The 21,035-nt window shown below is 40.1% G+C and overlaps 2 protein-coding genes across 4 annotated transcripts in view; one reads left to right on the top strand and one right to left on the bottom strand.

The window, feature by feature from the left end:
- The window catches only part of lmo4la (LIM domain only 4-like a), a 98,966-nt gene that overhangs the window by 3,142 nt on the left and 74,789 nt on the right, over positions 1-21,035 (top strand). The window contains exons 1-2 of one of the 3 annotated variants that reach the window (XM_088434354.1): positions 19,546-19,762; positions 19,850-19,975. The exons of 1 other annotated variant lie outside the window; for it this stretch is intronic. The gene's annotated coding sequence lies outside the window, so the exon portion shown is untranslated. Of the gene's footprint in view, positions 1-19,545; positions 19,976-21,035 lie in introns of those variants that run through there. One more of the 3 variants, XM_088434355.1, reaches the window with a different exon arrangement.
- Positions 1,398-21,035, bottom strand: part of lrsam1 (leucine rich repeat and sterile alpha motif containing 1) — a 60,053-nt gene continuing 40,415 nt past the window's right edge. Inside the window, exons 15-25 of the mRNA XM_088434341.1 lie at positions 18,927-18,997; positions 17,183-17,282; positions 16,991-17,078; positions 16,787-16,861; positions 15,887-15,967; positions 13,526-13,621; positions 13,104-13,202; positions 12,896-13,027; positions 5,306-5,372; positions 4,789-4,982; positions 1,398-4,685 (exon numbers count right to left, since the gene is read on the bottom strand). Coding sequence (XP_088290467.1) covers positions 4,563-4,685; positions 4,789-4,982; positions 5,306-5,372; positions 12,896-13,027; positions 13,104-13,202; positions 13,526-13,621; positions 15,887-15,967; positions 16,787-16,861; positions 16,991-17,078; positions 17,183-17,282; positions 18,927-18,997 — 1,126 coding nt within the window. The 3' untranslated portion in view covers positions 1,398-4,562. The remainder of the gene's footprint in view (positions 4,686-4,788; positions 4,983-5,305; positions 5,373-12,895; positions 13,028-13,103; positions 13,203-13,525; positions 13,622-15,886; positions 15,968-16,786; positions 16,862-16,990; positions 17,079-17,182; positions 17,283-18,926; positions 18,998-21,035) is intronic.

Below are 21,035 nucleotides of genomic sequence, written 5' to 3' on the forward strand. Positions count from 1 at the left end.
AAATGAGAGAGAACAAAGAGCTGAAGATGTGACTGTGATGGAACATGAAGTATCAAAGATTGGTAAGGATGAAGTGAAGAGAGCATTGGATGGTGGCAAGGCACTTGGGATTGATAATATACCTGTATAGGTATGGAAGTGATAATATACCTGTAGAGGTATGGAAGTGCCTTTGAGAGGTAGCAGAGTTTCTGACTTGGTTGTTTAACAGTATCTTAGATATTGAGAAGATGCCTGAGGAATGGAGGAGAAGCATGCTGTGGCCTATTTTTAAGAATAAGGGAGATGCACAGAGTTATGGTAACCACGAGGAATAAAGTTAATGAGCCATTAAGTACGGTTTCATGACAGAAAAGAGCACTACGGATGCAGCATTTGCTTTGAGGATGTTGACAGAAAAGTACGTAGATTGTCAGAAAGAGCTACATTGTGTCTTTGTAGATCTGGAGAAAGCCTAGGACAGGGTGCCCAAGGATGAACTGTGGTATTGTATGAGAAGGTCTGGAGTGGCAGAGAAGTATGTCACAACAGTGCAATAATCATTGAACAACATCATTGGTCTCACCTCAGTCTTGTACACATTTCTATTCATTTTAGCTGAAACTCTTGCATCATATGTCATCTGACACTATTCTCCCAACTGTTCCAGCCTGCCTGCATGTGCTTTTCACCTCTTTTCTACACCCTCCATTACTCTGCGTTGCTGATCCCAAATACTTAAAATCCACCACCTTTATCTCTTCTTCCTGAATGTTCACTTTTCCACTTGAGTCCCTCTCATTCACACAAATATACTGTCTTTTTGCGACTAACTTTCATTCGTCACTTTTCCAGGGCCAACCTCTACCACTCCAGCTTCTCCATCTGTTACCTACTGTCACTACAGATCATAATGAGTGCCACTAAAGAAAAGACAGGAGGCACAGCTGGAGGTAGCAGAGAAGAAGATGCTGAAGTTCTCTTTGGGAGTGACCAAGATGATTAGGGTCAGGAATGATTACATCAGAGGGACAGCACATGTTAAGAGTTTGGGGAGATCAGTCAGAGAGGCCAGACTGAGATGGTTCGGACAAAAGGTTCGGACAAGAGAAGAGATGGTGAATATATACTGTAGGTAGAAAGATGCTGAATTTTGAATTGCCTGGCAGAGGGTCTGGAGGAATACCAAAGAGGAGGATTATAGATGTAGGGAAAGAGGACATGAAGGTAGTGGTGAGTGAGAGGTGGATGCAGGAGACAAGCTTAGATGGAGGCAGTTGATTTGCTGTGGCGATCACTGAAAAAGCAGAAAGGAGAAGATGCCAGCATTTTTATTTTTTTACTCTTAATGGGGTACCATAACTGCAAGTTACTACTTCACCCTCACCCAATTGAATCATTTGTAAGAAAACAAGATGGCTAATCTGTCGTTTTATTTGTGTTAAATCATCAATTTCATTTCCATGTACAATTTTGTAACACAACAACAGGAATGTCACCATATACAAACCGGATTCGGTTGAAGTTGGGAAATTGTGTAAAATGTAAATGAAAACAAAATACAATGATTTGAAAATCCTTCTCAACCCACATTCAATTGTATACGCTACAAAGACAACATATTTAATGTTCAACCTAATCAATTTAATTGTTTTTTGCCAAATAATAATTAACTTAGAATATCATGGCCGCAACACATCCAGTAGAAGTTGGGAAAGGTGGCAAAAAAATAAAGAAAGCTGAGAAAAGCTCATCAAACACCTATTTGGAACATCCCACATGTGATCAGGCTAATTGGGAACAGGTGGGTTCCAGGATTGGGTATAAAAGTAGCCTCCTCAAACTCAGTCTCAGTCATTCACAAGCAAGGACGGGGCGAGGTTCACCAGTTTGTCCACAACTGCGTGAGAAAATAGTTCAACAGTTTAAGAACAACATTTTTCAAAGCAAAATTGCAAGGAATTTAGGGATTTTAACATCTACGGTCCATAATATAATCGAAAGGTTAAGAGAATCTGGTGAAATCACTGCACGTAAGCGCCAAGGATGGAAACCAAGACCGAATGACCGTGACCTTCGATCCCTCAGACGGCACTGCCTTAAAAACCGACATGAGTGTGTAAAGGATATCACCAAATGGGCTCAGGAAAACTTCGGAAAACCACTGTCTGTAAATACAGTTCGTCACTAAATCAGTAAGTGAGGGTTAAAACTCTACCATACAAAGCAAAAGTCGTTTATGAACAACATCCAGAAACACCGCTGGGTTCTCTAGGCCCAAGCTAATGTAAAATGGACCAATGCACAATGGAAAAGTGTTTTGTGGTCCGATGAGTCCACTTTATAAATTGTTTTTGTAAACACTGGATGCCGTGTCCTCCGGACCAAAGAGGAAGCAAACCATCCGGACTGTTAGCAACGCTTAATTCAAAAGCCAGCATTTGTGATGGTATGGGGGTGCATTAGTTCCCATTGCATGGGTGACTTACTGAAAAGTACATACAGATTTTGGAGCAACATATGCTGCCATCCGGTGAAGTCTTTTTCATGGACGCTGCTGCTTATTTCAGCAAGATAATGCCAAGCCACATCCCGCATGTGTTACAACAGCGTGGCTTCGAAGTAAAATAGTCCAGGTTCTACCCCTAGTCTCCTCTCTTCCAAATCGTTTATTGAGTGTTATTAAAAAGAAAGGTGATGTAACGAAATGGCAAACATGCCCTTTCCCAACTTCTACTGGATGTGTTGCAGCCATGAAATTCTAAGTTAATTATTATTCGGCAAAAAACAATTAAGTTTATCAGTTTGAACATTAACTATGTTGTCTTTGTAGTGTATTCAATTGAATATGGGTTGAGAAGGATTTTCAAATTGTTGTATTTTGTTTTACATCTCACACAATTTTCCAACTTCAACTGAATCCGTTGAATTTGTACACTGATTACATAGCATAAAAGTGATTATATATATATATATATATATATATATATATATATATATATATATATATCATTATGACATATAACGTGCACATTATGTAAGAGCACTTGAGAGGGGTTGACTGCAAACAGGTTAGTCAATATATACCGTGCATCACACATACGAGGGCCATGGTGGCAGACCTTGAGTCCTTAACCTTATCTACGACTGCATACACTTTTAAAACTTAGTTGGTTTACCATTTATTTCGTGTGTTGTTTTCCAAAAATGCACAGTCATCACTAAAACACTACAAACCAGCAAGCATATTTTTTAAGGTGCGTTCAACTTTTTTTCCCTGATCCCTGAATTTATTTAAACTTGAAATGGTAGGAGTAACAACTTGTCAATTATTGCGTCTTTGTAAGCAATAATTGATAGTATAAATAATAGTACAGACTGAAATGTCTTTTCCAAAAAATAAAAAGAATGCTGAACATATATACATAAACTATCATCTGTGAAAGAATTTGTTTGTAACTTCAATTTTGCACACTGTGTCATATGGTCACCAAAAAAAAAAAAAAATTCCCATTCATTTTCCACCTTAATTTTGCATATTAGAATAATATATTGCCATAACCCATATTTGGAAAATTCACAGTGAGTGACGACACAGCATTAGTGACAACTGAAGGGCTCGGTTTCTTTCCTACGTAAAAACCAGCAAGGTTAAAAACTGATACATGGCCAATTCAACCAATCAAACACTGTTCCCCCTCATAAAAACGGCGAACGTTAAACAATGTGAACATTTGCATACATGTACACAGTAAAATTGGGACAATGGGGTGATTTGGTCACTAGGATAAGGCCAGGGCATGACATAACGGACATTGATACACAGCCTAAAATCACACATAACTAACCACTACATAATGACCCCTTGCACAAAATAATTGTATGTATTACAAGAACGTCATCAAATATTGAGCTATTACTGTTACAGTATGCAATTCTCATTCCTAATGGACACTATCAAAGATGTATTCAAATAAAGTGTGTTTATTATTTTGGTTGAATTTTGCACACTGTGTAAAAATTCACTGCATCAAAATGAGAGCTGTGTCTGATATTTTAGGTAACTCAAATATTAACGTGAGCCAAATATAGTTATAGGTCTCAGTACTATGCAATACATTTCTAAACAACTGCAAACTACAACCACAAAAACAGACATTGTTATAACAATTTAGCATATTTTTTAAGTGAACATAATCTTTTTTCAGATAAAATACTTGACACAGCTCGTATAATGACTTATAATGTGCAAGTTGTCATAAGGTAATGGCTCATCCGGGTTAAGTGCAACTACATAAGGTAGGCATGTTTTTCTGATGTACAGAAACAAAATTTAGTCAGAAGCAAAAAATAAAACAATGTTTTCAGAAAAAAGGCACATATTTATAGCCATTAAAACAATTAAATGAATTAGACAACTAAGTAGTTGCTTTTTGCACAATACTGCACTATCAACTTTTTGGTTAACACATGAGAGAGGCTCAGTATTTTGAAAAGCTACTCAAAGTGTGTCTTAATGTGAACTCAAAGCAGGAATATCACTATGCACATTTATTTAAAAGGTGAATAAGTCAAGGTTACGTCTAAATGTGATAAAGGCGTATGCGTTGTGATATGGTTCCTCGACACAGAGGGCAGTTTTGCAGGGTGTCACTGCAAATCTGACAACAGCAAACGTGGCCGCACAGCAGAAAGATGACTTGAGCCTGAAGAGAAGTTAAAAAAAAAAAAAAAAAAAAAAACCCAGTTCATTAAACATCCAAAAGTTCATGCAGTTTTTGATGAGTGTATGAGATTTATTTATTTTACCCTTTTCTCCATGCAGACTACGCACTCAGAACCTCCTGGTCCTTCCACCGGGCTCGGGGCTGATGGCGTAATGGGGGTACCAGGAGTGAGTGGTGGGCTTGGGCTCATGGTGCTGTTGGGAATTGATGGAAAGAAGGAAGAGGATGGCTCTGTAGGGCTGACTTCTTGGCTTTGCTCCATCACCTTACATGCACCTAAAAAAGGTGATATGTACAGTATATGGAAAATGAATAGTCAGAAAACATGTTGGACAGAAAATGCAGATATGCACAAATATACGCGCTCCAAAACCTTTAGCTTGTGAGATATAGTTATTGATTTAACCGGAGTTCTATTATCCCTTTGGCCTACTGACCTGCTGAGATTGTGATGGCAGTCAAGTAAGACCTGAGTAAACGACCACCAAAAATAAAAAACTAAAGATTCATTGTGTCTTGTATTAATATTGTTCGCCATCATGATGATTATTAATAAATGTATAAAATTCAGTCATCTAAAGTGCGGATGTGTGTTCTACCTTCAGGCTTGCGTTCCTGAGCCCAATTCAAAAGGGCTTTTTGTATGCCAACTTCAGTAATGCCGACCTACAAACACAAAATCAAAAATTATGAGCCAAGAGATCATAATACTTCCAGTTGAATATGAATATGTTTTGCATACATAAAGGACTCGTCGAATCACGGGAGTTCAACCTTAGGGAGATTTTAACACTGTTGATTTCTCACCCTAAACACACCTAATGTGATTGTTCCCTTCATTGATGACATTTCTAAGCATTCCTTGCCTATTCTCCACTGCACTGGCCCCACCTGAGCAGATAAATATGACTTGTGAGAGGCCTGATGACAATATCAAGCCTTTGTACCACCTGTGAAAGTGAACCTTCTCCACGTCTTTTAGTTTCGTTTTGAGGAGATTTTGCACCAAGTTGGCCAAGTAAACAGCAACATTTCTTCTAATGGTTACATTTTACCGTTAAAAATGCCCAAGTTGCAAAAACGTGTGTTTGGGAGCATGTAGCCAGACAATTGACATTCAGTAGGAAAAACATTCACCAGTGAGTAGAAATGTTGTTATGAATACAAGTTTCCCATGAGACTGATTTAATAGAAGAAATGGCTTTTAGTGAGTGCAACCTCTTGACACTGTTTTGCATTTGAATGTTGGTAAAGTGCTTGTTTTGGCTCCTTCATTCACACCGCTGGGGTAGTCTCCAGAGCGCTGCAACCCTCATGAAGATACGCCGTTGACATGATGTATGGATGAATGTTCAGTGGTTGGCTAGCATTGGACGACATCTTAAAAAGGGGGGAGACCACCCCATGGTGGGAGGTGCAGCTTCAGTAAACAAGATGTTTCACTTTCTGGTTAGAAATATTGCTACCTTTCATTGTTACCCATTTATGCAATCCTAGTTCATTTTGACCCTGTCCTTAGATAGAGCTGTTGACGCACGAAAGTGTGAGCCGGGACCTTGGCCCAGCTGTCGGTGGCGCCCGGCTGGCTCTTTTGTTGTGTCTTGTAATCTGCTATGCTTTTGTTCAATAAAAGCCAGGGGGGGACGGCTGGGCAGTTGAATTAGCGTTGGAAAACCCACGAGTTCATTTGCCCAAGCTTTTTCCCTATGCCCGGCATAGAAAAGTCGATCTTGGCTGGTCTGAGTTACTCTTTTTGCTGTTTAAGCAGCTAGGCTTGTCCTAGTCTTCTTTAAGAGATTTCTCTGACATTCTAACTTGGTCCGTTCGAGCCGGATGGTTAAGAAGCCTTCTCTTCGGTGGACGATCGACGAAAGCTGAACCAATCGGTATACCGTCGGAATCCGTTGGATTCTGGAAGCCCTCCTTTCCACGAGGCCAGACGTCGGACACCGCTCACCGGAGGAACGCAAACACCATCCAACGAACCAGAGCGACTCGACCAACGGAGAGATTGCAAGAACAAAGGTCAGTCTGACGAGTCTGAATGGTCCACCGGATTTTAAACGAACGGTCCATCGGACCTTAAACGGCTGGTCCATTGGACCTTAAACAAACGTCTTAACGAGACTGAACGGTCCATTGGACCTTAAACGTGCGGTCCATCGGACCTTAAACGAGCGGTCCATTGGACCTTAAACGTGCGGTCCATCGGACCTTAAACGTGCAGTAGTGGTCAGCCTGACGAGTCTGGCAGGTTCAGTCTGAACAGTCCATTGGACTTTAAACGGCATGGTCCATCGGACCTTAAACGAACGGTCCATCGGACCTTAAACGGCTGGTCCATTGGACCTTAAACGAATGTCTTGACGAGACTGAACGGTCCATTGGACCTTAAACGTACAGTAAATTGGACTTTAAACAAATGGCCTTTCTTAAAAAGAGAAAGTTTAACATCCGATGCACAGTTACTGATCATTTCTGTGATGTATGAGTGTGGAATGAATGTGGAGTGAATGTCCTGACTGACGGGAAATCTAAAACTGGTGAAACGGTCGTGAGTACAAACACCTGGGGATATCTGCCTTTCGAGGTAGAAACTCGGTATCCGACACGCCACCAGGCACTTAGCATTTTTCCCGTAACAAAGGAAACATAGTCAATCATGAGGAACAAAAATAAGTCCTCCGAGGTCGCAACTCGGCCCAAGGAGGCAGAATGGGAAAAGGAATGTTGTTACACTGTAGAGGAATTGAAAGAAAATGTACGTTTGGCAGAAGTAGAAAGTACTAAGTATGTGGAAAAATGGAAAAACCAATACGGCTTTTCAGGGGACGTGGATGATTGTGACGAATTGGAGAAAGTGTTGAGGAAGTTGTCTTTGAAAGATAAAGAGAAGAAAAAGAACAGGGAACATGGAAAACAGTGGTTTAAATGCAAGGCTTTAGTTGAGCCAAACTGAAACCAGTATGGAAGGTGGCTGAGAAAAAAAAGGAAAGCAGATGATGATTTGACCGCAGCCACTAACCTGTCGGCAACTAACACAGCCAGACAGGAAACCCAAATTGACGGTGGAAAACAGACACCAACAATTCGTACCTAAGTTTACCACCATATTCTTAATTCCAGACACCTGATGTTTTCAGAGGCGGAGTTGACAACCAGGCAAGACCGTGGCCACGGCAGTAAGACCCTTTTCGGGACTGGGTCTCAGCTCCACATCTGAGTACTGAGGGTTGACATGAAGCCAAAGGAGTGATGCCATTTGAGATGGTGAGTGCAAAAAATGTGTCTTGTACGTGCTTAATAAAGTCTGCATATACGTTGTAAACTGTATGTTGTGTGATGTGGATCGGCGTGTGTATCTGTCAGTTTGCTGGTGTAACTATTGGTGTGTTACATGTTTGTATGTTAGATTGTTAGAAATAAACAATGATATTTGTTGAAATTTGGCTAAAAGACATTGTTAGATCAGGCTTGATCTAGTCTGCGTGGTTAAAAGTCAAAATGACAAATTTTAGATGGTTTCAAACCTGAGGTTTGTGGGCAGAAACTGGTCCATTCACAGGGTTAATTCTAAGCACACAGGTGAAATGAGAAAAATGGAAAAATGTGTTATGGGATCAGTTGAGACTAAATTATGAATTAGGATGTTTTCAAACACTAGATTGACAGGCAATGAATAATTAGTGGTTGAAACACAGATAAAATACATAAAGTTGTTGTGTTATATGTGAGGCTATGCCAGGGATGAATAGCCAGATGATGTTGAATTAATTGTAAATGTTGTTTTTTCATAGCTTAATAACATGTAGGCATGTTGTCGTATGATAGCCAGCTTGGGAGACTGTTGTATGAAAATGAGAAGTGATTGTGAGTGTAAGCCTGTGAAGCTTGCTCTGTTGAAATTTTCACACAGTTTGCTGCATGTGTTGCTGTTATTGTTGTTGTCATAGTTGTGAGAATTGTCGTTTTTGCTAAAGTTGATTTTGTTGGTGTTGCTTTTGTTGTTCTTCAAAGTGGAAAATATTTGAAATTGGCAAATTGATAGAGACCACTGAATTTGGTAGAACAAAGCTGAAGAAAAATTTCAAATAGCAAAATCGATAAAAGAGAAAAAGTTGAATCTGGAAATAGCAGCAGCCACTAAATGACCTGTAGAGAAAATAAAACAGCCAAGTAGACACCAAACAAAGCTGCTTGCGAGAATTGCAGATAACGGGACAAAGCAGGGGCGCGGAGCAGGGGTGGCAATCAGAGGCCTCTGCCTCCCTCTTTTTTTTTTTTTACAGCAACTGCGACTTATTTTCTTAATTTATCCTCCACTTTCTGAAAACAGAAATTGGAGGGCAGAATTATTTTTGTATACTGGCCCTGCTCAAAAAACAAGTACGCAAAAGTGGAACAAAGCCTAGCACCTTCCAAAATATGAATTTAAAAGGTAGAAGATTGATGCCTTATATGTAAATATTGTTTGGAGAGATTAGCATGATAGGATTAGAATTTACTGTAAAATAGATTCAACTGCGCAAAAGGAGGATGAACCAGTTGATATGTTAATTGTTTGATATAGTATAGATGGCAAGAGTTTTCTAAAAACAAATCGCATTATGGTAGATAATGGATAAACAGGCTGAACATATTGACAGCAGCTGAAAAAAGCAATGGAACTATACTACAAACAAAACATGTAGACGTGAGTGACCTCCAACACTCAGAGATTAGATAAATTGACTATTCAGCTGAGAGTGGAGTAGTAGAAGAAATGTATGAATGTAAGAATGTAGGGGAGAAAACAGACATTCTGGTGTGATGGAGAAGAGGAAGTGCATTGTGTTGGAAAGAGGAATTGTGGTAGCGGAAAAGAAGGATGTAAGAGAGAGTTGAAAGACAGAATTGAATGCATAAGAATGTTGGCGTTGTGGCAAGAAAGATTTTGGGCAAGTGGAAACAAATGGAAGAAGGTTGGCAAACTAATGAGATAGGATGGCAGAATGGTTATTGACAGACAAAAGGAGGCCATTGCGAAAGCCCAAAAACTCAGAACAAAAGACAAATGATGTCATTTTTGAGGCTGAATGAATTATTGTAGCATATGGATTCCAAAAAATTGTTTTGAATTGACTAGGCCACTGTTTGATACCTAGTGGATGAAAAAAGTGTGAAAAAAGTGTGAAATTGGAATCGATTAATTCATCTGTATTGACACTACCGGATTACAGCAAACCATTTGAGCAAAGAGTGACCGCTAAACAGGGATTCATGACTTCAGTTTTGTTGCAGAAGCATGACGGGAAATTGAGGCCAGTCAAATTTTATTCGGAGGAATTGGATGCAGTTGCTGGGCCAACCCCTGAAGGCGTTCAGGTGGTGCTGGCCGCAGCATTGGCAGTGGAGGCTTCAGCAGAGGTTGTGTTGTTTCACCCCCTCACGTTGAGGGTTCCCTATGTATTTGTTTTGTTGCTGGAAACCTCCCCCAATAATGACACTCTTATCGCCTGCTTGACATTTATATTGCACCGCGTTACTTGTATCACAGGGACACATTATAATTGTTAGATGTGGAGCATCAAAACCAGCGACACTTTTGCCCACACCTGTAGACGGCACCCCACTCGACTGTGGAAGCCACGCCCAAATTTCCACCAAACCAAGATCTGACCTGAATGACACCCCTTCTCCCGACTGGAGAAGTTTTTTTTTGATGGTTCAGCTAGCAAAGGGGAAGACGGCCGCAAAAGGGTAGGATATGTAGTTACTACATATATGAAAATTTTGTTTTAAGGAACATTAAAATTGACATGTTCATTGCAAGCAGATGAATTGGCCGCGCTAATCAAAGCAGGTGAAATTTTTGAAAGCAAAGATGTTACAATATGGACAGACAGCGAGTATGGCATGTGTTTTATCAACTTTGGGCTAACCGCGGCTTCAAAACCACAACAAGAAAAGAAATGACCAAATTACAGCAGGAAACCGATTAGGCAAACAAAGCAGCCAAAGAAACAGTCATAGGTGTGCCCACAGTTGCCAAAGCACAAGACAGCCGCGTTGACACACTACATGATGAACAAGACACACAGACCATCTTGATATTAAGGAAAACATCAGCTCCTAAACTGGAGCAGGAAACCGATTAGGCAAACAAAGCAGCCAAAGAAACAGTCATAGGTGTGCCCACAGTTGCCAAACCACAAGACAGCCGCGTTGACACACTACATGATGAACAAGACACACAGACCATCTTGATATCAAGGAAAACATCAGCTCCTAAACTGGAGCAGGAAACCGATTAGGCAAACAAAGCAGCCAAAGAAACAGTCATAGTTGTGCCCACAGTTGCCAAAGCACAAGACAGCCGCGTTGACACACTACATGATGAACAAGACACACAGACCATCTTGATATCAAGGAAAACATCAGCTTCTAAACTGGAGCAGCAAAAATGGCTAAATAAAGGAGTATAACAAGATGTTGAAGAAAAAAGTAGATTGGCAGTCAGAAAAACATGGTTACTAAAATTTTCATTTGAATGAACAGCAAAGTTGACACATGAGCTTTGCCATGTGCCAACAGGGGGGAATATGTATGATCAGTTGCATATGGGTTCACTTTTTATACTCAAAATTTTTTTGTTTTTTGTAAATGTTGTGTTATCTGTTTTTGCAATAATGTGCAAGTTTATTTGTGACCACATAGAGGCAAATTTCCAGAACCACCCGAAGCATTTCATATGATATATATGGATGACATCAAATAAGGCATTAGGAAAGCAATACTGTTTCGTCATATTAGATGCATTCTTAAAGTGTGTTGACTTATTCCCAACAGCTCATTGTGATGCAAAAACAGTTGTCAAAGCATTGTGTGATCGAATCATACTGACATTCGGCATTCCGAGAGTAATTACAAGGGACAATTGATTATATTTTGTGAAAAAAAGCTGTTACAAAAATTGGAGAACTGTTGATTATCAGAAGGGCTTGTTGAAAGAACAAATGGGACAGTCAAGGCCATACGCATAAAAACAATGCAAGTGATAAAGAGACAGCGACCAGATTGCATTCCTATTGTGGCCACAGGAATGAGAATTGTTCCGCTGAAGAAAAAACTTTATCACCATTTGAAATAATATATGGAGGACTATACGGACTAGCAGACTTAACCCATGACCAGCCACCTAGTGGATGTTCATGGAGGACGTGACGGGTGGATCCACCAGTCGCAGTGCAAGATCCTTCGACCCCCTGTTGACGGGCCTAGCAACGCCAGTTCCTCGAAGTGAGGATCAGCACCCCCGAGTGCACAGACGGTGCGCCAACGAAAGACCACAGTGGGAGAAAGGGTTTTTGTGATAAACACACCCCTCTCAGGAGAATGGCCTGTCCGCCAGCACTCCTCCGAGCAGCATGCTGCTTGATGCTGGGCGGCGCCCTTGTGTCCGGACGACCAACAACGCCTACCTCAGACAGACAGCGTTTGCCCACCAGCGTCATGGGCAACCTCCAGCTCCAGACAGACATCACGGGAACAGCGATAAACACTACGTTTGTTCCAGTGTTGAGAACTCCACCCATTGGTCCAAATGCAACACTGACAAACCACCAGTCCCAATCACCAGACAAACTTCAGTCTATTTTTGATGCGATTGGCATGCCTTGAAGCATTCCTGACAAAGACAAATTGATTGACAAAGCAAATGCAGCGGGTTCGCATTTGCCATATTTGGTGCTCTATTTCCCGTGACTGTGTACAAACACACCGATTTTTTCAATGATGTCAATCATAAAGTATACTCGTCGACTGATATCACCGACGCACCGTCTACGCACACAGCTTCACAACTACATGCTACTTCACTTATGACTATTCAAAACAGACAGGCACTCGACATGACTTTGACAGAAAAGGGTGGTGTGTGCAAGCTTTTGCCATCAGGTGAATGTTGCGCATTTATTCCTTCACACACTTTGTCTAATGGCTCATTGTCTGAGACACTGACACTGCACTCAGGGAGTGCAGACTGAGGACTCTAAGTATGACCTACCATGAAAAAAAAGTATCCATGCATGCATGGAAGGATGGACAGACGGACGGATGGGTGGGTGGATGGATATATGGAAGGCCAGACGGACGGATGGATGCTGGTGCATGCAAGGTCAGGTAATTTTAAAAAAAGAAAGCATACAGACCTTCTTAACGTCAGATAAGTTCATGTGGCGAAGGGCCTCAGTAGTCACACGATGGTGTGCCATGATGGGCAAGTAATGCTGTGCTGACAGTTTGCACAGTAGATTTACTAACTCTTTTTCCAAACCAGCTTCCTGTGATATACACAGATCAATGACATTACTTTTCAACTGCGTCGACAAATAAGATGTGTTCTATGTGGCACGGTACCTGCATGCGCAGTGACAACGGCTTGGCATCTAGCAGTCTCTGGTACTGAATCATCCAGTAGTTCTGCTGGGTGGACTCCGACTTCAGCTCCATTTCAGCCTAGAAATCCAAAAATGACAAGCGCTATTATTTAATGACTTTACCTCAGAAGAATAGAGGAAATACTATGTATATTCAGCATAACATTTTAACATTTACAGCCACCACACAAGTATTACAATGATCTCAATACATTGTATTATCATGGAAAATTTAATTTAAAGATCATTGCAAAAGCAAAGCGCATTTAGGGTTATACTGGACTTTAAATTCGGACCTTAATAATGTTCATATATAGCCTGTACTAAAAATACTTACTGTAGCTGGTAAGAAAGCAAACCTCTGTCATTAAAAAGGTGCACCTAGCAGTTCAGCTTGCTCACCAATACTTGCAGTAGTTCTTGCTCTCTCTGGTGCTTCTGTTTCAGAAGTTGCTGCAGCATATCACCTAGAGCTGTGCGCTGGTCCACTAGTACTTCCTGTATGCACACACGCGCGCACACACACACACACATAAAAACACACACACACGAATGCATGCAAACACAAGATTGTGTGCATTTATTCATTTTGATGCGGCCATTCACACACAATTTATTAACTAGAGCCTCGTGCCTAAGGTAGAAAAGTGTGATATAACTGTAAGTCCATTCATCATTTAATAAATCAAAATTTGATCATCTTCTGCAACTGTTTATAGAAGGTATGACCGAAGAAGGTAAAGCTACTTGAATGGTGGTGAAGATGCAATTACAGTATGTCATCATAGTCCCCAATCCAAGGTATCATAATCACTGTGATTTTAGAGGTGTTTGTGTCTAATTAAGCTACTGTATACATAACGTGTTTCGAGTTTGAGCTTAAGCTACAGTGCAGGAAAGCTGCTAAATTCTTATTATTTTGCATTATCATCCTGATGTATACAGTTTCTTCCATTCCATCTACTCCATAATATGCTCAGAATGTGAGTCTATTCATTTATTAGTGCTTCATTATTACTGCTCTTGTTGCTCTACTACTCTTTTTTCCGTTTTATTGCCTACTTTATTATTTATTCGACTGTGGGATGCTGTCGGCTTGGCTAAGTGAACAGAATAAGAATTTCATTGTGTAGTATTACTATGCATATGACAATAAAACTCTTAAATATTGAATCTCTTGACTCTTGAAAACCAATTCCAATAAATTAGGATGTAGTACTTTACATAAATAAAAACAGAATACTGTACAAGGATTTGTAAATCATGTTCAACATATATTTAATTGAATATACAACAAGAAAAAATACTTTATTTAATGTTCAAACTGATTAACTTCATTGTCTTTAGTAAGTGATCATTAACTTAAGGGTTTCATAGTTGCGATACATTCCAACAAAGCTGGGATCGGGTTATATCACCTTTTCTTTTAATGCTATTCAATAAACATTTGAGAACTGAGGAGCCAATTTTTTTAAGTTTGGTAGGTCCATTTCTTGTGTCTTATACATTCTTGTGTGATATACAGGTTCAGCAATTAAAAATTCTGGGGTCTCAGTTGGGTCTCAGCACAAAAAAAGCTTCATAATCTCCCTTTGGCGATTTGTCACAGATACTTGCTTTAAACCTGAGCTCATTAGTAATTTGACAAAGAATGAAGCCTGGGTTCAATTTTTCACACTTTCTAGAGAGAGCTACCAAGTGATTTTTGGTCGAGTTGTGGCACAACAAAATCAAAATGTTTCCTAATTTTTGCTTGGTCAAAAAGTTTTAAACACAGTAGACCAAATAACTAATTATGATTAATGACTTTTTTTTTTTAAACTTGAACTACTTTGTAGCACATTACATTCATTTCCAGAAATATGAATGAGAATCTAAGGAAATTCAGAAGGAAACTACAGGAGGAATGTTGCCAGATGAAACAGCACATTTTAGTCAGCCTGGTTTGTTATAAAGTAATCTGTGAGAATGAAAACTATGTAAGGCTTTTAGCAAAATGTGCAGTCATTTACATGTGTTAAATTGCCTGTGCAAGGTAATCAGCCCGCCCTTCACAGCCTACAATATATGGGGTGCTTGCTAGCAGCTCATTTATGCTAGCCGCTGCTATAATGCTGCAGCCACCCGTAAACTCTGACAATACAATGTGTAAATAAATTGTTGGTGGCCTTGATTAGCTATTGAACAGTTTGTAACAACAGCAGAAACACGAGTCAAGTAAGCTGTCATGCCATTCTGAAAATAACTTCAGAATTACAGCATACCCACACTTTCATGTACACATACAGTATTACTTGGTATGATAAGGTTCATTTTAAAGATGGTTAAAGTTTTAGTTGTGTGTTTTACTGTCAAGCAGAGCATTATCCTGTGTACTACTTTTGGCTCAACAAGCCAAAAGAAAAAAAAAAACAGCTTAAAAAAATAATCTTGGTATGCAGGTATGAGAAATCTTGTGACGTACTAACTGTGCAAGATCTCGTACTTGTGGACCCACTTTGACAACTCATATTGAAGCACAAACTATACTGCACCCTTACTAGTCAGAATTGCGTGTAAAGCTTGGCTCAGCCAATAATACACATTTATTCCCTTATTGAAAATTTACTGCTGATATTAGAATGTTTTTGAGAATTATTTATATGTTGTATTGCAACCAAATAAGCAATCCATGCAATAGAACAAAAATATAATATAGTAGTAAAAAAAGGAAACAAAAAACTAAATGAATGTCAGCAAATCAAAATAGGGGGTGACACCTACCTGCAGGGACTCAGCATCCAGATTGCGTCTTTTAACTTCAAGTTTTGTCAGCTGCATTAGTTCACCCTCAATAAGCTTGATCTGGAACAGTGAAAAAAAACAACAAGAAGCTAGCAGATGAAAGCAGCATGCTGTGGACTGCAAAGGTTAGGATGTACAACCACGATGAGTCAATGATGTGTTTTCAGTTTCAAGGGTTGATATATTCAATTTTATAAAGACGACTGGAGGTGCTTGTCATTGAAGTAAAGCAGAGGTGCAGATACTGTCGTAGAATCATATGCGTGAAAGTTGTATCCCCTCTTTACCGCCACCAATAGGCTCAGGCCACAGCAATTTGACACCACTGGCAATTGGGGTTTGGTTCAGTTTTTTTTTTGTTTGTTTGTTTTTTTTCCCTAGGGAGAGCTACTGAGTGACTTTTGGTTAAGTTGTGTTCAGGAAAACGAAAATCCAAATTTAAGGCTTCAATCAGATCCTATGATGGAGGCGAATTGCAAATACCATAATTTAGGCTTGGATTCACTTGGATAATTTTGAAGGATATACAATATGGCGATATGAAACCTCTAACTAAAATGGCATCTTTGCAAAATTCCATAACGGAGGACTACCTTGGTGCAGCATGGCAGTGGTTGTTAAATTTTTTCAATAACATCCAAGGAATCTAAGTAAAGCCCTCACATTTCTGTATTCAGCCCCCCCCCCCCCCCCCCCCCCCCACACACACACACACACACACACACACACAAGAACAACATATTTCAAAGTAAAGGGAGCTTTAAGCATTTTAGGTAAAACTGCTGCCCATAGAAACTACAGGAATCAACACATTGTACGTTGTGAATCGAGGTCAAGCTGGACCATCACTCTAACCATTCTGCAGCCCTCCATACAGACCTGGTTGCGGATATAACCATGGACAGAATCTTTCTGCAACTGCAGTGCTTGGAATGCTGCTTTCTGCATCTCCTCCTGTAAAGTGTTCAAATTGAAGTTATGAGCGTTCATTGAGCTTCAAAGATTATCTTTGGTTTCAAATCAATAATTGATTTCACTAGCAAATACAATATAAACACCAGCATTTGGTCTTTGAAGACCTACCTCCTGTAAGATGTGGACAATGGCTTTGGATTTGTCCAAATCTTGGATAGATAGCATCTTATCAAATTTTTTCTCCAGATTCTCCATACTGTTACACAACAGGAACAAAGGATTGTCAAACATCATAGCACTTTGCTCAGTTGGAACACACTACAACGTTCTTTCTAATGTAGGCCTGAGTGCATTTTAAACCTTCTGTAAGCCTCCGACACCAAGCATTTTCGACGATAGTCATTGGCCTCTTGAAGCAGGCTCACCGCACAGCTATCTGACAACATTTTCTGCATGGCCACTATAAATGATTCAGAGGAAAGTAGAAGAATAAAGACAAAATCAAAAGTGATGCATTGCGAAGAACTACTGTTTCTAAATCAAGGGTCTACTTTTTTTGTCAACCATGATCACAGATGAAAGTTACCCTAATCATCCATCCATCCGTTTTCTATAGCTGCTTGTCCTCACAAGGGTCGCTGGCTTGCTGGTGCCTATCCCAGCTGTCTTTGGACAGTAGGCGGGGGACACCCTAGTTTCCAGCTAATCACAGGGCACACTGAGACAAACCATCCACACTCACAATCACACCCCAGGGGCATTTTGGAGAGTCCACTACGGTAGTTGTCTACCATGCATGGTTTAGGAATGTGGAAGGAGACCGGAGTGCCCGGAGAAGACCCACAGCAGCACAGGGAGAACATGCAATCTTTACACAGGAAATGGAACTGAAACGAGATGGAACTGAACCAGTGACCTCTGAACTGTGAGGCAGGTGTGCTAATATGTTTTACTGTGCTGCAGTTACCATAAGATTATTTATATTTTCTGTTTTACAGAAATGCAAATATACAGTCATAATCAAAATATTTTGAACATACAGTATCTTTGGAAACACCCCCTAAGTCAGTCATAGTTCTTTTTATCTTTAAAAATTTTCCTAATTTTTTAATTTCTACTTAAGTCATCAACATTAAGAAGTATTGATTGATTGATATTTGTAAAAAAATATTCATCAAATCAAAATAATTAAAGCAATTAAAAGATTTGATTGTTTGAATTACTTATAATATACAATATACTCTATTTACGTTGATTTTTTTTTCATATGACTGTAAAATTATTGCTCTGAGGGAAATTTGGAACATGTTTGCTAGATTCAAGTGTTTTTGGCTTTTCAGTATTTCCTGTATTACATTCAGCGGCCTACCGCTTCCAAATCCTAGTCGTCGCTCCAATAATTTCTTACAGTATATATCTTGCTCAGTATATAAATATACTTGCATGTTCTCATTTGCATGCCGCTAGTTTTTTGCACATTGGGTAAATCCTGACCTTGGATTGGGTCGCAGTCACAAAGTGCCTCAAGCTCTCCAGAATACCTGCCCCCGCTGCTGAAAAAAAATCCTATTCGAAACACTGCTCTGCTGTTATTATTTAACTGGAAAGGTATGTATTCTTGGCGGCTCGGTGGAAGAGTGGTTAGCATATCCACCCCTCAATTCAGAGTGCCAAGTTCAAGTCCACCTTGCTCGGGACTTCCTGTGTGGAGGTTGCACGTTCTCCCCCAGCCACATGGGTTCCCGACGAGCATGCCAGCATCCTCCCACACTCCCAAAAATATGCATGGAATGGGTATTGGACATTCTAGATTGTCCTTAGGTGTGATTGGGTGCATGATTGCTTGTTTGTTTTTCTGTTCCCAGTGATTAGCTGGCAACCAGTTCAGGGTGTTCACCAGCAAGCCTGTGATTGTAGAAAATGGATGGATCGAAGGATGGTATGTATTCTTATTTTTGGGGGTCCCATAGAAATATTATTCCTTTAAGCATATCAAAAATCACAATGTTTCTTAAGAAGTAATACTGTTTAAAATTCTTAGAAAAAAAGATAGTATCAAAAATTTGATTAAGTATGATTATGTGAACCCTAAAAGACCACATACCAGCTACCTCTCTCTTCCTCAGAGAGTTAGCTTCTTCCTGTGTAATAGCAGTGAGTTGTTCCATACGGATCCTGCCAGAAAAACAATAAAATGTGTCAACAGATTTTAATCAAATAGCCAAAAAGGTGGTATAATTATCATTGCACATGTAAATACAGTTTACTGATCCCATGTGGAAAAATTAATGCATTGCAATGCTTGAGTAAATTATTAGCCTTTAAGTACAAACCTGATTCTGTCAAAGTTGGGAAATTGTGTAAAATGTAAATAAAAACAAAATACAACGATTTGAAAATCCTTCTCAACCCATATTCAATTGAATATACTACAGACAACATATTTAATGTTGAAACTGATAAACTTAATTGTTTATTGCCAAATAATAATTAACCTTAATTGAGGAGTCACACGACGTAAGCGGTGAAGATGGCTGCCTAGTCCGAGAGCTCTGCCGAACATGTGGTCTAATTACTTTTAAAAGGAGCATATGTCATCGTAATTCGCCTACTTGTGGTACTTTTAAACTCAGGGAGTAAATAGCTTATCCACGTTTAGCCTGAAGATGCCCACCCAACAGAAACTTAGGCGCCGTCATCAAGATGGCGCTAATGCTAGCTCGTCCAAGTCTGCTGACACGACACTTGGTGTTAGCGGCCGCGACTCAGGCAGATATAGAGTCCTTGCAAAGGAAGGTGGACAACTTGGAAAATAGAAGCGGGCGGAACAACCTTCGCTTTGTTGGCTTTCCGGAGGGCTCCGAAGAATCCAACATCCTGTCCTTCATGCACTCAACAATTCCGTAGTTGCTGGACGTCGAGTTTCCTGGGGGCCAACAGGTCAACCGCGCGCACCGGAGCCTGGGGAGGCGTAAATCGGATGGCCAGCCCCCGAGAGCCATCATTGTTCGGCTTCTACATTTCCAGGACCGTGAGCGAAATGTGGACACCACGCGCAAAAAAGGAAAGCTGCACTGGAACGGGCACCATATGATCTTTGCGGACTACTCAAAGATGGTCATCGACAGGCGAGCGGAGTTTCGCCAGTGTAAGGTATTGCTTCATGATAAGATTCCATTTTTCTTGATGTTTCCAGTGGTGCTCGTTGTCAGGATGGTGGGAGCCAAACGTGAGTTCACGATCCCAAGAAAGCTCTGGACTACATTCGTGCTTTACCAAGTTAGTTACAGATTGGTATAGACTCGCTATGGGGTGTTATTATGCCATTACTTGTTCTCGTTTAATCATTTCTCCCCCTTGTTTGTTTATCATTCTTTCTTTACTTACTAGCACTAATCTGCAGTTAATTTTGCAGTTGCCCGTTTAATGATTAATTCGTTCAGCTATCAGCTCCTTACCCGTTTTCTTCTTTATTTTCCGGTTTGGTTCTACCACTCCATGTGTCTCTTGACAGGACTAAATATACGCTACGGATCGTACCATTATTGTTAAACATTTTCCCAGTTACAAAATTGTTGTCATTTTGCTCCTGTATAAATTTCTGCTGCAATTTAGAAATTTTACAGTGGCTGCATGACTGCTCTCTTTTGTTCTGAAATGCTGTTTGTGTTCATGTGCCTAATCGATTTTGGTTTTGCGTTGGTTGGTGCGTTTTTTTGTGCACCTGTGGGAGACTCTAGTTCGGTGTCTCCCCACCTGTTATGTTAATTGTGTGTTGGTGATTTGGTTGTTTTCTTCGAGAGCTCATTTTGAATGTCATTCAGTGAGGATCTTAGTTGTTAGTCACAGCGTCTACTTGCTTTGCATCCTTATCATAGTTTATTATGTCGGCTGACAGTGCACGCTCACTCAGTTTTATGACTTGGAATGTCAACGGTCTCAACCATCCGATCAAGAGAAAGAACGTTCTAACGTTCATTAAATCAAAAAATGTGATATAGCTCTACTTCAGGAAACACACTTGGATAGTGCTGAGTCCAAAAAACTTTGCAGGGATTGGGTAGGCCCCTCCTTCGCATCACATGGCAATGGCCGAAGCAGGGGTGTGTCAATATTAATCCACAGGAACCTGCAGTTCAGGTACATTAAAGCGGTCGCAGATGATGCAGGACGCCTTTTGTTGCTCCTTGCTGAGATACAGGGCCAGAAATTC

This window comes from Hippichthys cyanospilos, chromosome 15 (assembly GCF_059441005.1).
Source record: "Hippichthys cyanospilos isolate Australia breed blue-spotted pipefish chromosome 15, RoL_Hcya_1.0, whole genome shotgun sequence".
NCBI lineage: Eukaryota > Metazoa > Chordata > Actinopteri > Syngnathiformes > Syngnathidae > Hippichthys > Hippichthys cyanospilos.